General features: G+C 48.3%; 1 protein-coding gene across 1 annotated transcript in view; it reads right to left on the bottom strand.

Annotated features, from left to right (window-relative positions):
• Positions 1-15,231, bottom strand: part of OVCH2 (ovochymase 2) — a 70,395-nt gene extending 55,164 nt beyond the window's left edge. Inside the window, exons 1-3 of the mRNA XM_039911316.1 lie at positions 14,982-15,231; positions 5,366-5,500; positions 61-170 (exon numbers count right to left, since the gene is read on the bottom strand). Coding sequence (XP_039767250.1) covers positions 61-170; positions 5,366-5,500; positions 14,982-15,231 — 495 coding nt within the window. The remainder of the gene's footprint in view (positions 1-60; positions 171-5,365; positions 5,501-14,981) is intronic.
• Positions 15,232-15,999: the final 768 nt, after the last annotated feature.

The raw sequence follows: 15,999 nt of genomic DNA, 5'->3' as shown, positions 1-15,999 counted from the left end.
CCCCCCGAGGCCCCTCAGGGCCCCTGCGACCCCGTAAGACACCTCCCTCCCCGGGCTCACCTGCCACGGGTGAGTGCCTCGCTCCACCTGGCTTCCGCCGACGATTCGACTAAGGAGGCTGAGCCCGCTCTGCTCCCGGCGTCCGGCCGCGCTCTGCCCACAGAGGGACCCTGGGAAAGCCGGGCCCAAAGGTGCAGTGAGCGGGACCACCCCCCTTATCCTGAGGCTCTGTTCTGGAGGGCGACCGTTTCATGGAGGCCTTCACAGGCCAGGGGAGGGGGCAGGTGGAAAACGAGGACCCGGCTGTGTTTGGGTAGAAGGGGAAAGGTGGTGCCGGTGGTGTCCACGCTGATCGGGACCCTCCGGGCAGGGGTCCGTGGTGAAGTTGCGGTGCTGGTCCAATCTTCTCCAGCCTTGGAGGCCAGAGCTCTCTCCAGTCAGGGGTCTGCTTGGCTTGAGGGGCTCCATATTCTCAGCTTTGGGGGATGGGATCTCATCAGGGTGGGTAGGGGAGGGGGCATGGAGAATCTGGGTTACACTGGGCCTTGAAAGTTCTATTCCTTCCCCATCGGACCAAGTCAGTCTGTCAGTCATATTTACTGAGTGCTTACTGTGTGCAGAGCACTGTACGAAGAGCTTTGGAGAGTACAGTGTAACAGCTGGCAGACACATTTTCTGCCCACAACGAGCTTACAGTCTAGAGGAGAAGACAGACATCAACATGAATAAGCAATTTATTGCCCATAAAATCAAATGCATATATTACAGTATATCATTTAAGGAGACTGTAGCCCCCTTGAGGGCAGACACAGCAGTGTGGCCTAGTGGAAAGGACCAGGCCTGGGAGTCAGAGGACCTGGGTTCTAATTCCAGCTCCATGACTCGCCTTCTGGCCTGGGAGAAGTCGTTTCACTTCTTTCTGCCTATTTCCTCCTCTGAAAAATGGCGATTCAAAACCTGTTATCTCTCATCCCTTAGACTGTAAACTCCACATAGGCCAGGGACTGTGTCCAGCCTGATGATCGTGTATCTGCTCCGCACTTAGTACAGTGTTTGGAACATAATCAGTGCTTAACAAACACCATAATTTTCATTACGGTTAAACTCCTACTTGCCTATTTGCCCTCCCTGGTTTAGGTGGAACCTTGCCAACTCCAGATTTCAAGAAATGTGAGCGTATTCCAAATTCTCCGCCTGACCACCTAAGGCCAGCGGTTTGAGCTGGGTTCTCTGGTCAGTTCAAAGGGAGGAGAGAGAATATTCTCCCAGGTACTGTATCAAGCCACAGGGTAATCAGGTTGGACACAGTCCCTGTCCCTCATGGGGTTTATAGTCTTCTCCCCCATTTTACAGATGAGGTAACTGAGGTACAGAGAAATGAAGTGACTTGCCTAAAGTCACACATCAGACAAGTAGCGAAGCCGGGATTAGAAGCCAAGTCCTTCTTCTCAAATAACCCTCTGCCCTCACCAGTAAAAAGAGACAGACACTGTTCAGACACAATTAATCCCATGTCCATGTGTGTGTGAGTGTGTGTATCTCATTCTCTTTCTGCTGCAAAATAATAATAAAAATAATAATGGTATTTGTTAAGCTCTTACTATGTGCCAGGCACTATACTAAACCCTGAGGTAGAAACAAATTGGTTGGACAGTCTCTGTTTTACATGGGGCTCACAATCTTAATCCTCATTTTACAGATGAGGTAACTGAGGCCTACAGAAGTGAAGTGACTTGCCCAAGGTCACACAGCAGGCAAGTGGTGGAGCCAGGATTAGAACCTTCTGACTCCCAGGCCCCAGTTCTATCCACTACTCCATGTTGCAAAATATCTTTTAGCTGACCGAAATCCCAGCCGAGGTCTGAAGCCACAAGGAAGCAAGCAGTTGGCTTCCAAGGGAGGCCTTGAAGCAGGAAAAGAGCTATTCGTTAGACAATAAACTGGGTTCTCCATTCAGCCTTTGGGCTGCCTTCGAAGGCAAGAGAAGCCCTAGGGGGTGCTGGGGGTTGGGACTGCAGAGGGATTAGGACTGGGGGAAGAAAGGAGCACACTCAATGAAACCCAGGGACTCATTGTCCTGAAGGAATAATAAATCACTAAGGAAGTCAAGTCAGACTTTCTTCTGAAACTGAACTCAGAGAATCATATTCCAAAACAGGACCCCTCATCTTCCCACCCAAACCCTGTCCTCCCCCGACTTTCTCATCACTGTAGACGGCATCACTATCTTCCCTGTCTCACGAACCTGTTAGCTTGGCCTTATCCATGACTCATCTCTCTCATTCAACCCACATATTCAATCTGTCACCAAATCCTGTCAGTTCAACCTTCACAACACTGCTAAAATCCACCCTTTCCTCTCCACCCAAACAGTTACCATGCTAATCCAAGCACTTATCCTATGAAGCCTTAATTACTTTCATCAGCTTCCTTGCTGACCTCCCTGCCTCCCATCTCTGCCCACTCTAGTCCATGCTTCATTCTGCTGCCAGGATCATTTTTCTATGCGACCGTTCAGTCCATGTTTCCCCACTCTTCAAGAAACTCCAGTGGCTGTCAATCCACCTCCACATCAAACAGAAACTCCTTGCCGTCGACTTTAAAGCACTCAGTCACCTTGCCCCCTCATACCTCACCTCACTGATTTCCTACTACAACGCAGCCCACACACTCTGCTCTTCTAAAGCCAACCTACTCACTGTACCTCGATCTCATCTACCTCGCCGCTGACCCCTCGCCCACATCCTGCCCCTGGTCTGGAACTCCCTCTCCCTTTAAATCCAGCAGATGATCACTCTCCCCACCTTCAAAGCTTTATTAAAAGTACGTCTCCTCCAAGAAGCCTTCCCCAACTTCAATTTCTCACCTGCCACTCCCTTCAGCATCCACCTTGTAACTGGATTTTCCCCCTTTATTTACCACTCCCTCAGCCCCACAGCCTTTATGTATGTGTCCGTAATTCATTTATGTATATTAAATGCCTGTCTCCCTCTCTAGACTGCAAGCTTCCTGTGAGCAGGAAATGTGTCTTCCCACCTCTGTTGTATTGTATTCTCCTAATGTGCATACAGTAAGTGCTCAAAAAATACCAATGATTGATTGATGGAATCAAAGTCAAGAGGCTGAGCAGAGGTGGAGACTGTAAGCTCTTGAGGTTGAGCTTGTTGAGGGTGGTAATGTGCCTATTTATTGTTCCAGGCTACTTCCCAAGTGCTTAGTACAGTGCTTTGTGCATCATAAGCGCTCAATAAATATAACAATGAATGAATGGGGGCTGGGGGAGAGAGAGAGGATTGGTGGAAACTCGGACCAAACCATTCCATGTTCAGACTGGAGGTTGGCCTTCTTTGTGGAAAAAGGACTTTGGATGACGGGTTGGCAAAGGTTGGGCCAGAAAGCATGACCATGATGAAGGTGGTCCCATGGTCCCAGGGCAAGTCGATGAGAGAATCAGGATGGTTCAGGGAGGCACGGCTAGGTCACAGTGAGGTAAACTTCTCACTCTAGGCTTCAAGGCTCTCCATCATCTTGCCCTTCTCCTCCCTTCTCTCCTTCTACTGCCCACCCCGCACGCTCCACTCCTCTGCCGCCCACCTCCTCACCGTGGCCCGTTCTCTCCTATCCCACCGCCGACCCCTGGGCCATGTCCTCCCGCGGTCCTGGAACGTCCTCCCTCCTCACCTCTGCCAAACTAATCCTCTTCCTCTCTTCAAAACCCTACTTAAAGCTCACCTCCTCCAAGAGGCCTTCCCAGACTGAATTCCCCTTTTCCCTCTGCTCCCTATACCCCCCCTTCATCTCTCCGCAGCTAAACCCTCTTCTCCCCCCTCTCCCTCTGCTCCTTCCCCTCTCCCGTCCCATCCCCTCAGCACTGTACTCATCTGCTCAACTGTATATATCTTCATTACCCTATTTATTTTGTTAATGAGATGTACATCACCCTGATTCTATTTATTTGCTATTGTTTTAATGAGATGTTCTTCCCCTTCACTCTATTTATTGCCATTGTTCTTGTCTGCCTCCCCCGATTAGACTGTGAGCCCGTCAAAGGGCAGGGACTGTATCTGTTGCCGATTTGTACATTCCAAGCGCTTAGTACAGTGCTCTGCACATAGTAAGCACTCAATAAATACTATTGAATGAATGAAAGGTCATCGCAGTATGCCCTGGAGAGCTCTTTCCATTCCCCCTCCTCCCACTGATGGTCAAGCTATCAGTTGGAAAGGGACACAAAAAAGCACCGGAGAGCATCCAAGCTTGCAGCCCTGGGCAGTGGGTGTCCCCAGGAAGCGGAGGCAGAGGTCAGGGAGGAGAGAAGCAGCAGGGCTTAGTGGAAAGAGCAGGGGCCTGGGAGTCAGAAGAACTTGAGTTCTCATCCCAGCTCTGCCACTTGTCTGCTGTATGGCCCTCGGCAAGTCACTTTATTCATTCAGTTGTATTTATCGAATGCTTACTGTGTGCAGAGCACTGTACTAAGAGGTTGAGAGAGTACAACAGAACAATAAACAGACTTGGCTTCTCTGGGTCTCATTTTCCTCATCTGTGAAATGGGGATTAAGATTGTGAGGCCCCATGAGGGACAGAGACTGAATCCAATCCAATTAGTTTGTAATACTAATAATGATGGTGTTTGTTAAGCGCCTACTATGTGCCTGGCACTGTACTAAGCGCTGGGGTGGATACAAGCAAATTGAGTTGGATACAGTCCCTGTTCCATGTGGGGCTCCTAATCTCAATCCCCATTTTACATCTGAGGTTGCTGAGGCACAGAGAAGTGACCTGACTTGTCCAGCGTCACACAGTAAACCAGTGGGTGAGCCAGGTTTAGTACCCCTGACCTCTGACGCCCACGCCCGTGCTCTATCAAACACACCATGCTGCTTCTCAGCTTGCAACTACCCCAGTGCTTAGAACAGTGCTCAGCGCTTAGAGCAGCACTCAGCGCTTAGACCAGTGCTTGGCACATAGTAAGCACTTAATAAATACCATAATTATTATTATTATAACAATAATGCAGCGTGGCTCAGTGGAAAGAGCATGGGCTTAGGAGCCAGAGGTCATGGGTTCTAATCCCTGCTCCGCCACCTGTCAGCTGTGTGACTTTGGGCAAGTCACTTAACTTCTCGGTGCCTCAGTTACCTCATCTGTAAAATGGGGATTAAGACTGTGAGCCTCACGTGGGACAACCTGATTACCCTGTATCTATCCCAGCGCTTAGAACAGTGCTCAGCACATAGTAAGTGCTTAACAAATACCATAATTATTATTATTATTACGGTGCCTGGCACACAGTGAGTGCTTAACAAATACCACAGTCATTATTATCATTGAGTGGGAGCTGAAGGATGGCAGAGCCCAAGCCTACCTTTTGGAAGGGAGGAGGGCGCCCAGCTTCCTTTCTCAGAGCAGACCAGTCCCACCAGCAGAATCAGCTCGCCGGCCAACAAGGACATCTTGAAGATGAGCGGAGAAGCAGGTGTGGAAGGAAGGAAGACGTTCCCTGTGGGAAGAACAGAGACCAGCCCATAAAATGGAGATTACTTATTAATTCAGCTATAAAACCTCGAATGAGTCTCGACTATTTTTCTACATTTACCCAAGCATGAGACCTTCTTTCTCCACCTGCACAGATCCTTCCCCGTCAACCATGCACCGAAGCGTTCTCTGGCACACCCAGCCTGTCCGAAACAAAGGGCAGAATTTCCACGCTCCATCAACTCAGCAACATCGCGTTGGCTGGCCTGCAGTTGCCTTGGTGTTCGTGTGAGCCGTCCCTCAGCCGGTCATCCCCACTGACAGCCTGAAAACGAGGCGGATGGGCAGAGGAGAAACCGGTGTTTACTCGTGGGAGAAGCAGTGCGGACTAGTGGAATGAGCACTGGCCTGGGAGTCAGATGACTTGGTTTCTTCTTAACGCTGTGTGACTTTGAGCAAGTCATTTAACTTCCCTTTGCCTCGGTTCCTTCATCTGCTGTCTCCCTCTTACTTAGATTGGAAGCCCCATGTGGGACCTGATTTTCTTTTGCCTACCCCAGTGCTTAGTATAGTTCTCGGCACAAAGTAAGCCCTTTACAAATACCACAAAATCATTACTATTTTAATCATCAAATGGTTTTTCATGGCCCGAGTAGGCATTTAACAAAGACCACGATCTTCATTATGTTTATCATCAAAGTGATTTTTCTGGACCTGGGACTGAATCGTAAAGTTGGTTTCCTCTTTTAGCTACAGGAATTGAATAGGGTTGGGTCGTATCTACTTTGTTCCATCAGTCAGTGGTATTTATTGTACGTTCACTTTGGGCAGACCACTGTACTAAGCACTTGGGAGAGCACGATACAGCTGGAAGGCACAGTCTCTGCCCTCAAGGAGCTTACCGTCTAACTTCATTCATTAAATAAGACTTTGAATATGTCTGTCTCCCCCTGCTAGATTGTAAACACCATGAAGGCAGGGTTCATGTCTACTTACTCTATTGTGCTCTCCCAGTGCACTGAATGGTCACAATAAATGTTACTGATTAATTAACTGTCCTTTCAGCAGTCAGGGATGGATATCGGTTGGCTGGAGCTGGAGCTGAGGTTGGGGGGAAGCAGTGTGGTCTAGTGGAAAGAGCACAGGTCTGGGAGTCAAAGGACCTGGGTTCTAATCCTGGCTCCACTGCATGTCTGCTGTGTGATCTCGGGCAAGTCACTTCACTGGGCCTCAGTTCTTCTGTTCTCCCTCCTACTTAGACTGTGAGCCCCATGCGGGGCAGGGACTGTGTCTGACCTAATGGACTTGTATCTAACCCATTGCTTAGAGTGGTGTTTGGCACATATTTAGCCCTTAACAAATACCATTAGAAAATCAGCTTTGGGATAAGTGCACCCTGGGATCCCGGCTCTTCCACTTGTCAGCTGTGTGACTGTGGACAAGTCACTCAACTTCTCTGTGCCTCAGTTACCTCATCTATAAAATGAACATTTAGATTATGAGCCTCACGTGGGACAACCTGATGACCCTGTATCTACCCCAGTACTTAGAACAGTGCTCTGCACATAGTAAGCGCTTAACAAATTCCAACATTGTTGTTGTTATTGTTAAAGAGAAGTTTGGCCTTTGGGGCTAGCAATGTAGAGTTTCTATTAGTTTGGTAACATCTCCTTTGGCTTCCTACCAGGCTGAATCCCCATGGCCCAGGGAGAAAAACTATGTTTATCCCTGTGACTTTGCTTCCTCTCCTCCCACTATTATTATTATTTTTTATTAATCATATTTACTGAGCATTTACTGTGTGCAAAGCATTGTACTAAGTGCTTGGAAGAGTACAATATAACATCGGACACATTCCCTGCCCACAACAAGCTGAAAGTCTAGAGGATCTCCTTGCTCCCTCCAAGTTCTGTCGTCTATCCCTTCACTCCATGGAAACAGTCTCTCTAAAGACACCGGTGACCTTTTTCCTGCTTATTCCGATGACTTCTACCCTCATCCTAATCTTCCTTGACCTCTCTGCTGCCTTTAGCACCGTGGACCACCTCCTACTCCTGGAAACGTTATCCAACCTCAGCTTCACAGACACTGTCCTCTCTTGGTTCTCTTTCTATTCTCTGGCTGCTCATTCTCGGTCTCTTTCGTAGGCTCCTCCTCTGCTTTCCACCCCCTGAAATGTGGAAATACTGGATCAAAAGCAGTTAGGGGCCGGGACAGCTGAAGACCAGGGGACAACTCATCCTAATTAATCATGCACCTCTGTTCCTATGGAACCCCTCTCTTTTGACCTCTCTCTTTTTGAATTTAGATTTTTCAGGAGAATATATGGCAAAAGAGTTAGAAAGGGAGTCATTCCCTGCCCTACGAGCACAGCACTGTACTAAGCATTTTGGAAAGTACAATACAATAGAGCATATTCTGTGCAGAGCACTGTACTAAGTGCTTGGGAGAGTTCATTAGAATAAGGACATGTGATTTCCCTCCCTAAAATGAGTTTACAATCTAGAGAAAACATTGTTGGTCTTTAATGTCAGTTAATTGCTTTTAATTATGGTTCTCGAAGGGAATAGAGCACGGGCCCAGGAGTTAGAAAGATCTAAGTTCTAACCTCAGCTCCACCACTTGCCTGCTGTGTTACCTTGGGCAAGTCACTTAACTTCTCTGTGCCTCAATTACCTCATCTGTAAAATGGGGATTAAGACTGTGAGCCCCATGGGGGATACGGACTGTGCCCAACCCGATTTGCTTGTGTCTACCCCGGAACAGTGTCTGGCACATAGTAAGTACTTAACAAATACCACAGTTGTTATTATTAGTAGTATTAGTATTATTATGTGCAGAGACGTGACCTGACTTATCCGAGGTCACAGAGTAGACAAGTGGGTGAGCCAGGGCAGTAAGCACTGCAACCTAACTGCCATCCTCTCTTCCCAGCAGCACTCACATCCGAGTAACCATCTCCTCACAGACTTAATGCTAAGAATAATGAGAATAATAAGCAGGGTACTTGTTAAGAGCTTCCTATGTGCCAAGCACTGTACTAAGTGCTGGAGTAACTGCAAGATCATCATGTCAGATACAGTCCCTGCCCCACACAGCACTCGCAGTCTAAGAAGGAGGGAGAACGGGAATTTACTTCACCAAACTCCTCCCCTTCCCACCTCTTCTTCCCCACTCTGCCTCCCTCCTCCCCCTTCACCCCAAACCTGCCCAGCAGGTGTGCTCTGCGGGGATCCAAGTAAGAAGAGGAAATTTATAAATGTCATCTTTCAGCCAAGAAAAGCTGGAAGCTGGAGAACACTCAGCCGTACCCCCGGTGTTCTGGGAACACCAGAACAATGGAAGAAGTCAAAGAAGAGAGAAGAGAACCCGAAGAAGAAAAAGCAACTCTTTTTGAGAATCTCCAGATTCTGGGTGAGATCGATCCTCACCTCTGGCACTGGTCAACCCCAGAGCAGCAGAAATGGTTCTCGATCCCCTTCCACTCAAAATTGTCCTGATCATTTCAATCCTAGACTGTAAGCCCCAGCGCTTTGCACACAGTAAGCGCTCGATAAATGCGACTGAATGAATAAATTAATGCTCTCTCAAGAGCGGAGTACAGTGCTCTGTATACCATACACGTTCAATAGGTATCAATTAAATGACTGATTGATTGATTTGACCCATTTGTGTAAATGGGTCATTTTGGCGGAAAGAGGTTCCTGAAGAATTAACCACTTGGTGGCAGTAAAACTCAAGGTGCTGTCATGCAGTAATAATTACGATAATTAAGTGTGAAGTACTATATTAAACTCTGGGGTAGATACGAGAGAATCAGGCTCCACATGGGACTCACAGTTTAAGAAGGAGGAAAAACAGACATCGAATCCTGATTTTGGTGATGAGGGAACTGAGGCAAAGAAGTGAAGTGACCTGCCCAAAGTCACACAGCAGACAAGTGACCGAGCTGGGATTAGAACTCGGGTCCTCTGAATTCCAGGCCCCTGCACTTTCCACTGGGCCACGCTTAGATAGTAGTAGCAATGAGATCGATTCAGCGCGTACCAAGCACTGGGAAGGAATACATAGATGGGAATTAGACGTGCTCCCTGGGCCCTGGAGACAGACACATCAGAAGCGATTTTGACAGCATATAACACAAGGTGAGAAACACAAAATAAAAGCAAAATCAGTAGGGTGCGGCAGGTGGAGGAGTAGAATTTCAGGCTCCTGGTGACTCACAGCCCAAAGCTTCTCCTTAGCCACAGCGAGCAGTCGAGCACCCACCAGGCTTCCCAGAGTCTGGAGACTCAGACTCCGGGTGCTGTTCTCTTTTCCCCCCAGGATGGAAGAAGGCAGGCGGGATGGAGAAGGGCCAAAGGGGGGCTGCGAACCTGGTTGTCTGGTGGGGGATGCTGAGAGCGTGGCAGCAGATTTTACTCCCCAAGGCCCAGCAGGCACAGAGCTTGCTGGGAACAGGAACTTTCAGGGGCAGATGGAAAATCTGCTTACTTTGCATGACCACCAGCAGAGAGAAGACCACTGAGAGTTTTTCAAGGCCTAGGGGACAGCCGTTTATTCATTCAATTATACTAATTGAGCTCTTACTGTGTGTAGAGCATTGTACTAACTCCTTGGGAAAGTACAACACAACAATAAACAGTGGCATTGCCCAGCCACAAATGAGCTTACACTCTAGATGAAGGGAGCTTCACCATCTGCGAGTCAGGAGACCGGAACTCTGATAGCAGCTCGGCCACTTACCTTCTGGGTGACCTGGCCATCACTTTCCTTCTTTGTCCCTCGGTTTCCTCATCTGTAAAGTGAGGCCTAAGTTTTGGTTTTTTATGGTATTGTTTAGCGCTTACTATTTGCCAGGCACTGTAGAGTTTTCCATTGCCCTAGCAGTCTCGACTATGGAAGGGAGAATCAAGCAGAGACATTTCCATTCCTAGCTTGAGCAGTGGCTAGCGAGAGGAAGGCAATTGGCTACAAATCAAAACTCACCTGTGCTGGGCAGCAGTGGCATGGGAGAGAGTCGAGGGAGAAGACTCAAGTTTACTGTGTGGAAGGAGGCAGTGGTAAACCGCTTCCATATTTTTACAAAGAAAACTCTACGGATACACTACCAGAAAGATTGCAGGTGGAGGTGGGGTGTTCTGGGAGGGATGTGTCCATGGCATCGCTATGAGTCGCAGATGACTTGACGGCATAAGACGAGTACGAAGCGCTGGGGTAGACAAGCTAATCAGGCTGGACACAGTCCCTATCCCACTTTATTGGGGAAGACCTCTTCATTCATTCAATCCTATTTATTGAGTGCTTATTGTGTGCAGAGCACTGTACTAAGAGCTTGGGAGAATACAATATAACAATGAACGGATACATTCCCTGCCCGCAACAAGCTTACAGACTAGAGGAGATGTGAGCATAAATGTGTTTTGAAAGTGGAGAGATTAGTGGTCTGGCTTTTATGGAGGGGCAGGGAATTCCAGGCTTTGGGGAGGATGTGGGAAAGGGGTCGGCAGCGAGGCAGATGAGATCAGGGCACAGTGAGCAAGATGGAGCTAGAGGAGTGAAGTGTGGGGGCTGGGCTGAAGTAGGAGATCAGTGAGATGAGGTGGACTTGGTGGGGTAAAGCAAAGGCCTGGGAGTCAGAAGGACCTGGGTTCTAATTCCAGCTCTGCCACTTGCCTGCCGGGTGACCTTGGGCGAGTCGCTTCATTCCTCAGTTATCTCACCTGTAAAGGGAGGAGAAAGACTGTGAGCCCCATCTGAGATAGGGGGCTGTGTCCAACCCACTTATCTCATATCTATCCCTGCGCTTAGTACAGGGCCTGGAATATAGTAAGTGCTTAAAAAATACTACAGTTATTATTATTTTTATGGAGGGCCAGGGGTATACAGTACCTGGCACAAAGTGAGTGCCGGACTAATACCCCGATTATTATTAGTAGGCAATTCCTGCCAAGCAGCATTCCCTACTGGCCAGTTTGCTTAAAGCTGTCATTTCATCAAGTAGCAGAGGCCCCTAGTTGCCAGAAAGAATGTTAGAATTGATGTAATATTGCTATATTTGGTTATCAAAATCTATCAAAATGACAGATTTGGTAGACAGGGACCTGTGAATTGGAGTGATTCTACTGCAGCTAGGTGTTTCTAATCAATAACATCAATCAATCAGCCAACTGTATTCACTCATTCAATCGTATTTATTGAGCGCTTACTGTGTATAGAGCACTAGACTAAGCACTTGGAAGGTACAATTCAGCAACAAATAGAGACAATCCGTACCCCAACAACAGGCCCACATTCTAGAGCCCCTTACTATGTACAGAGCACTGTACTAAGTGCTTGGGAGAGTACAACAGGGTTTTAGGTGTTTTTTTTAAGTATTTCTTAAGTGCTTAGTATATTCCAGGCCCCATACTAAGCACTGAGGTAGATAGAAGATAATCTGGTTGGACACAGTCCTTGTCCCCACATGGGGCTCACAGTCTTAATCCCCATTTTACAGATGAGATAACCGAGGCACAGAGAAGTTAAGTGATTTGCCCAAGGTCACACAGTGGCAGAGTCAGGATTAGAACCTAGGTTCTTCTGAGTCCCAGGCCAACGCTCCTTCCACTCGTCCATGAAGCTTCTCTATGTCGGTAGAACACGTCCCTGTCCACAACGAGCTTACTGACTAGGGGATGAGCTTACAGCGGAGAGGCCATCGATCAATAACATCAATCAACAATGTCGATCAATCAGTAAATTCCATTCATCAAGGTGCAACCCTGCGCTGCATGCTGGGTTGGACACATGTCAGCTCAGAGAGGGTTTTCGGTCTACCAGGAGAGGGGAGAAGGGGAAGAAGGGCAGGGTCATCTGGTGGATCAGAAACCCCAGCACAAACACAAACAGCTGGTCACTGTTTGTTTTATGGTCCTTATTAAGCACTTACTATGTGACAAACACTATTCTAAGCATGGGGTAGGTATATGTTAATTAGGTCAGAAACAATCCCTGTCCCACATGGGGGCTCACAGTCTTAAGTAGGAGGGAAAACAGGTATTGAATCCTCATTTTACAGTTGAGGAAATGGAGGCGCAGAGAAGTTAAGTGACTTGCCCAAGGTCATATGGCAAGCAATGGAGAAGCAGCGTGGCTCAGTGGAAAGAGCACGGGCTTTGGAGTCAGGGCTCATGAGTTCGAATCCCGGCTCTGCCACTTGTCGGCTGTGTGACTGTGGGCAAGTCACTTAACTTCTCTGTGCCTCAGTTCCCTCATCTGTAAAATGGGGATTAAGATTGTGAGCCCCACGTGGGACAACCTGATTCCCCTATGTCTACCCCAGCGCTTAGAACAGTGCTTGGCACATAGTAAGCGCTTAACAAATACCAACATTATTAAGCAATTGGCAGAAGCCAGAATTAGAACCCAGGTCCTCCGACTCCCAGGTCCATGCTCTTTCCACTAGACCACGCTGTTTCTCATTGGGTCTGGCTTGGCTGTCACCCCTTCTCTCCGGGCGCTTTGGAGTCAGAGGTCATGGGTTCGAATCCCGGCTCTGCCACTTGTCAGCTGTGTGACTGTGGGCAAGTCACTTAACTTCTCTGTGCCTCAGTTACCTCATCTGTAAAATGGGGATTAAGACTGTGAGCCCCACGTGGGACAACCTGATTCCCCTGTGTCTACCCCAGCGCTTAGAACAGTGCTCTGCACATAGTAAGCAGCTTAACAAATACCAACATTATTATTATTCCCAAATGTAAAGGCATTTATGCCTGCCCCATGCCCACACATGGTTCAGTCTCTGCCCGCCTCACATCTCTGCCCACCCCACACTGGCATGGGGCTCCAGTCTCCGGCTGCCCTCCTCTCTCCTGCAGTGGGCAGCTCTGTCCCGTCCGCCCGCTTCCACTTGCCTGGCTGCCCAAGACTTGCAGTTGAAAACCAGAATTCCCTCTGTGCCAGGGACTTCCTTCTCCTTAGCTTCACGCTAGTCTCCTGCCACTGCGGCAACAGTAGAAGTCCAATCTATTTTTCTGGAATAAGAGAAGTTAAGTGACTGGCCTAAGATCACACAGCAGGCAAGTGACAGAGCCGGGATTAGAATTTATGTCCTCTGACCCCTGGACTCCTAGCTCTTTCCACTAGGTCATGCTGCTTCTCAGACTGTGCACAGCTTGTTTCTGGCACCAGAGAGATCACTGTCAGTGGTGGTTGTGGTTTCCAAATACACAAGCCAACGGTAATCATCCCAGGGTCCAAAGCAAAATCTATCAAATGTGCCTGGGGATAATAATAAGAAGAAGAATGATGGTACTTGTTAAGTGCTTACTCTGTGCCAAGCGCTGTTCTAAGAACTAAGGTAAGTACAAGCTCATCTCCCACTCCCTTCTGCATCACCTTGCCTTGCTCCCTGCGCTCTTCCCCCCTCCGGCCCCCACAGCACTTATGTACATATCTGTAATTTTATTTATTTGTATTGACGTCTGTCTCCCCACTCTAGACTGTAAGCCCGTTTGTGAACAGGGAATGTGACTGTTAATTACTCTACTGTACTCTTCCAAGTGATCAGTATAGTGCTCTTCACACAGTAAGCACTCAATAAGTATGAGTGAATGAACGCATGAATGAAGCGATTCAGTTTGGACACAGTCCCTGTCCCACATGGGGCTCACAGCTTTAATCCTCCTTTTACACTTGAGGTAACTGAGGCTTGAGTTGCCCAAGGTCACCTAGCAGATGTGGTGGAGCCGGGATTAGAATCCACGTCCTTCTGACTCCCAGGCCCGTGCTCTATCCACTAGACCACACTGCTTCTCGGACCAGGACTAGAGGAAGGAGCGGGGGCAAAGGTCACTTTGGATTCTGAGCAACCTGGCTATTTTAGGTTCAGTCCTTGCGTTTTCTCCTCTTTTTGTCATCCTTCCCAGTCTGGGAGCTCCTGTGGACAGGGACTGTCTATAATTCCATTCTTATTTTGGGCAGAGCATTGTATTAAGTGCCCAAAGTGTTCACATTCATTATTTCATTTATCAGTCAACCAATCAATCATTCATTCACTTTTATAGAGTGCTTACTGTGTGCAGAACACTATACTAAGGGCTTGGGAAAGTACAATAGAAGAGAGTTGGTAGACTAAAGCATTTATTTAGAACCAAACACTGTACTAAGCGCTGGAGTAGATGCAAGACTGTAAGCCTGTTATGGGGTGTGGAATGGGTCTATTATTATAGTGTACTCTCCCAAGACCTTAATATGAATGAATGAATGAATGGAGATTGATTGGGTAGGCCACGGTTCCTGTCCCACACGGGACTCACAATCTTAGAAGGGAGTAGGATTCAATCCCCAATTTACAGATGAGGTAACTGAGGCCCAGAGGAGTTAAATAAAATGCCCAAAGGTAACACAGTAGGCTTTTCTTCTAGGTCCCTCAGATATCCATCTATTCCTCTCCAAAGAGCCAGAGGCTTTTTTCAGAATACAACAGCCTTATCCGAATCCCGCCGAGGCCTCTCTCGACCAACCGGTGCTGACCTTATCCGGTTCTCCTCTGAGGGGAGAGTTTCTTTTATGTTCCAAAGGTTCCTCCCCACACCGCACCCTGAGTCCAAGAACAATTCGCTTGGAAGCTGAATGTTTCCTTTCATCCAGAGGACACTGTGTCCCGTTGCGGTCCTCCCGCTGTTTCCCCGAACATAGCTCCTCGCCGGCCCCGGCTTGCTGTTCCTGGCCTCCCGCCCAGAGCTCGAGGCCCGGGGCGAGAGCCGGCGTCATCTCGGCTGCTCCCCTGACAGAAGTCGGAAGACAAAGCTCCCAGACTCCCCAGCAGCCAGTGGGAGCCACCTGTACTCACCTGTTTGGTTTTTCTGTTGTTGCTGTTATTGTTGTTTCTGCTCTGCAAATGTTGCGGCTCGCCAGGGAGGCGGTGTGGCCTAGGGGATAGGTCACAGGCCTAGGAGTCGGAAGGACCTGGGTTCCGATCCCGGCTCCGCCACTTGTCTGGTGAGTGACCTTGGACCAGTTATTCCACTTCTCTGGGGCCACAGTTCCCTCATCTGTAAAATGGGATGAAGATTAGGAGCCCCATGTCAGACATGGACTGGTTCAACCCTCATCAGCTTATATCTTCCCCAGTGCTTAGTACAACGCCTGACAACAGAGTAAGCACTTACATACCATAAAAAAAACCTGCCGCCATTTAGTGGGAACAGGAGGTTCTTTAAACCTCTCCTTTCTCCCTCCCCACTGAATTCTCCCCAACCAAGTCGCCCGTTGCCTTGGGCAGAGACTGTGGCATTTTCTGAACATTTACCATGTGCATTTTTCACCTCCTCCGTCAACGGAGGAAGCAATCTCCATGGCTCTTTGCAGAAACCCCCTATTCAATCAATCATATTTGCATGAGGCTTACTTTGTGCAGAGCACTGTACTCAGCGATGGGTTCAAGATCTAGTTTTCAGAAAGAAAATGGCCAAAAAGAATTTGGAACTAAAAGGATTGATGTTCCCTCTTTTCAAATCCTAGTGGGGGGCAGTAACTGCA

Source organism: Ornithorhynchus anatinus, chromosome 3 (assembly GCF_004115215.2).
Source record: "Ornithorhynchus anatinus isolate Pmale09 chromosome 3, mOrnAna1.pri.v4, whole genome shotgun sequence".
NCBI lineage: Eukaryota > Metazoa > Chordata > Mammalia > Monotremata > Ornithorhynchidae > Ornithorhynchus > Ornithorhynchus anatinus.
Note: the sequence above shows the minus strand (reverse complement) of the source record. Positions and strands in the feature narration are given on the sequence as shown.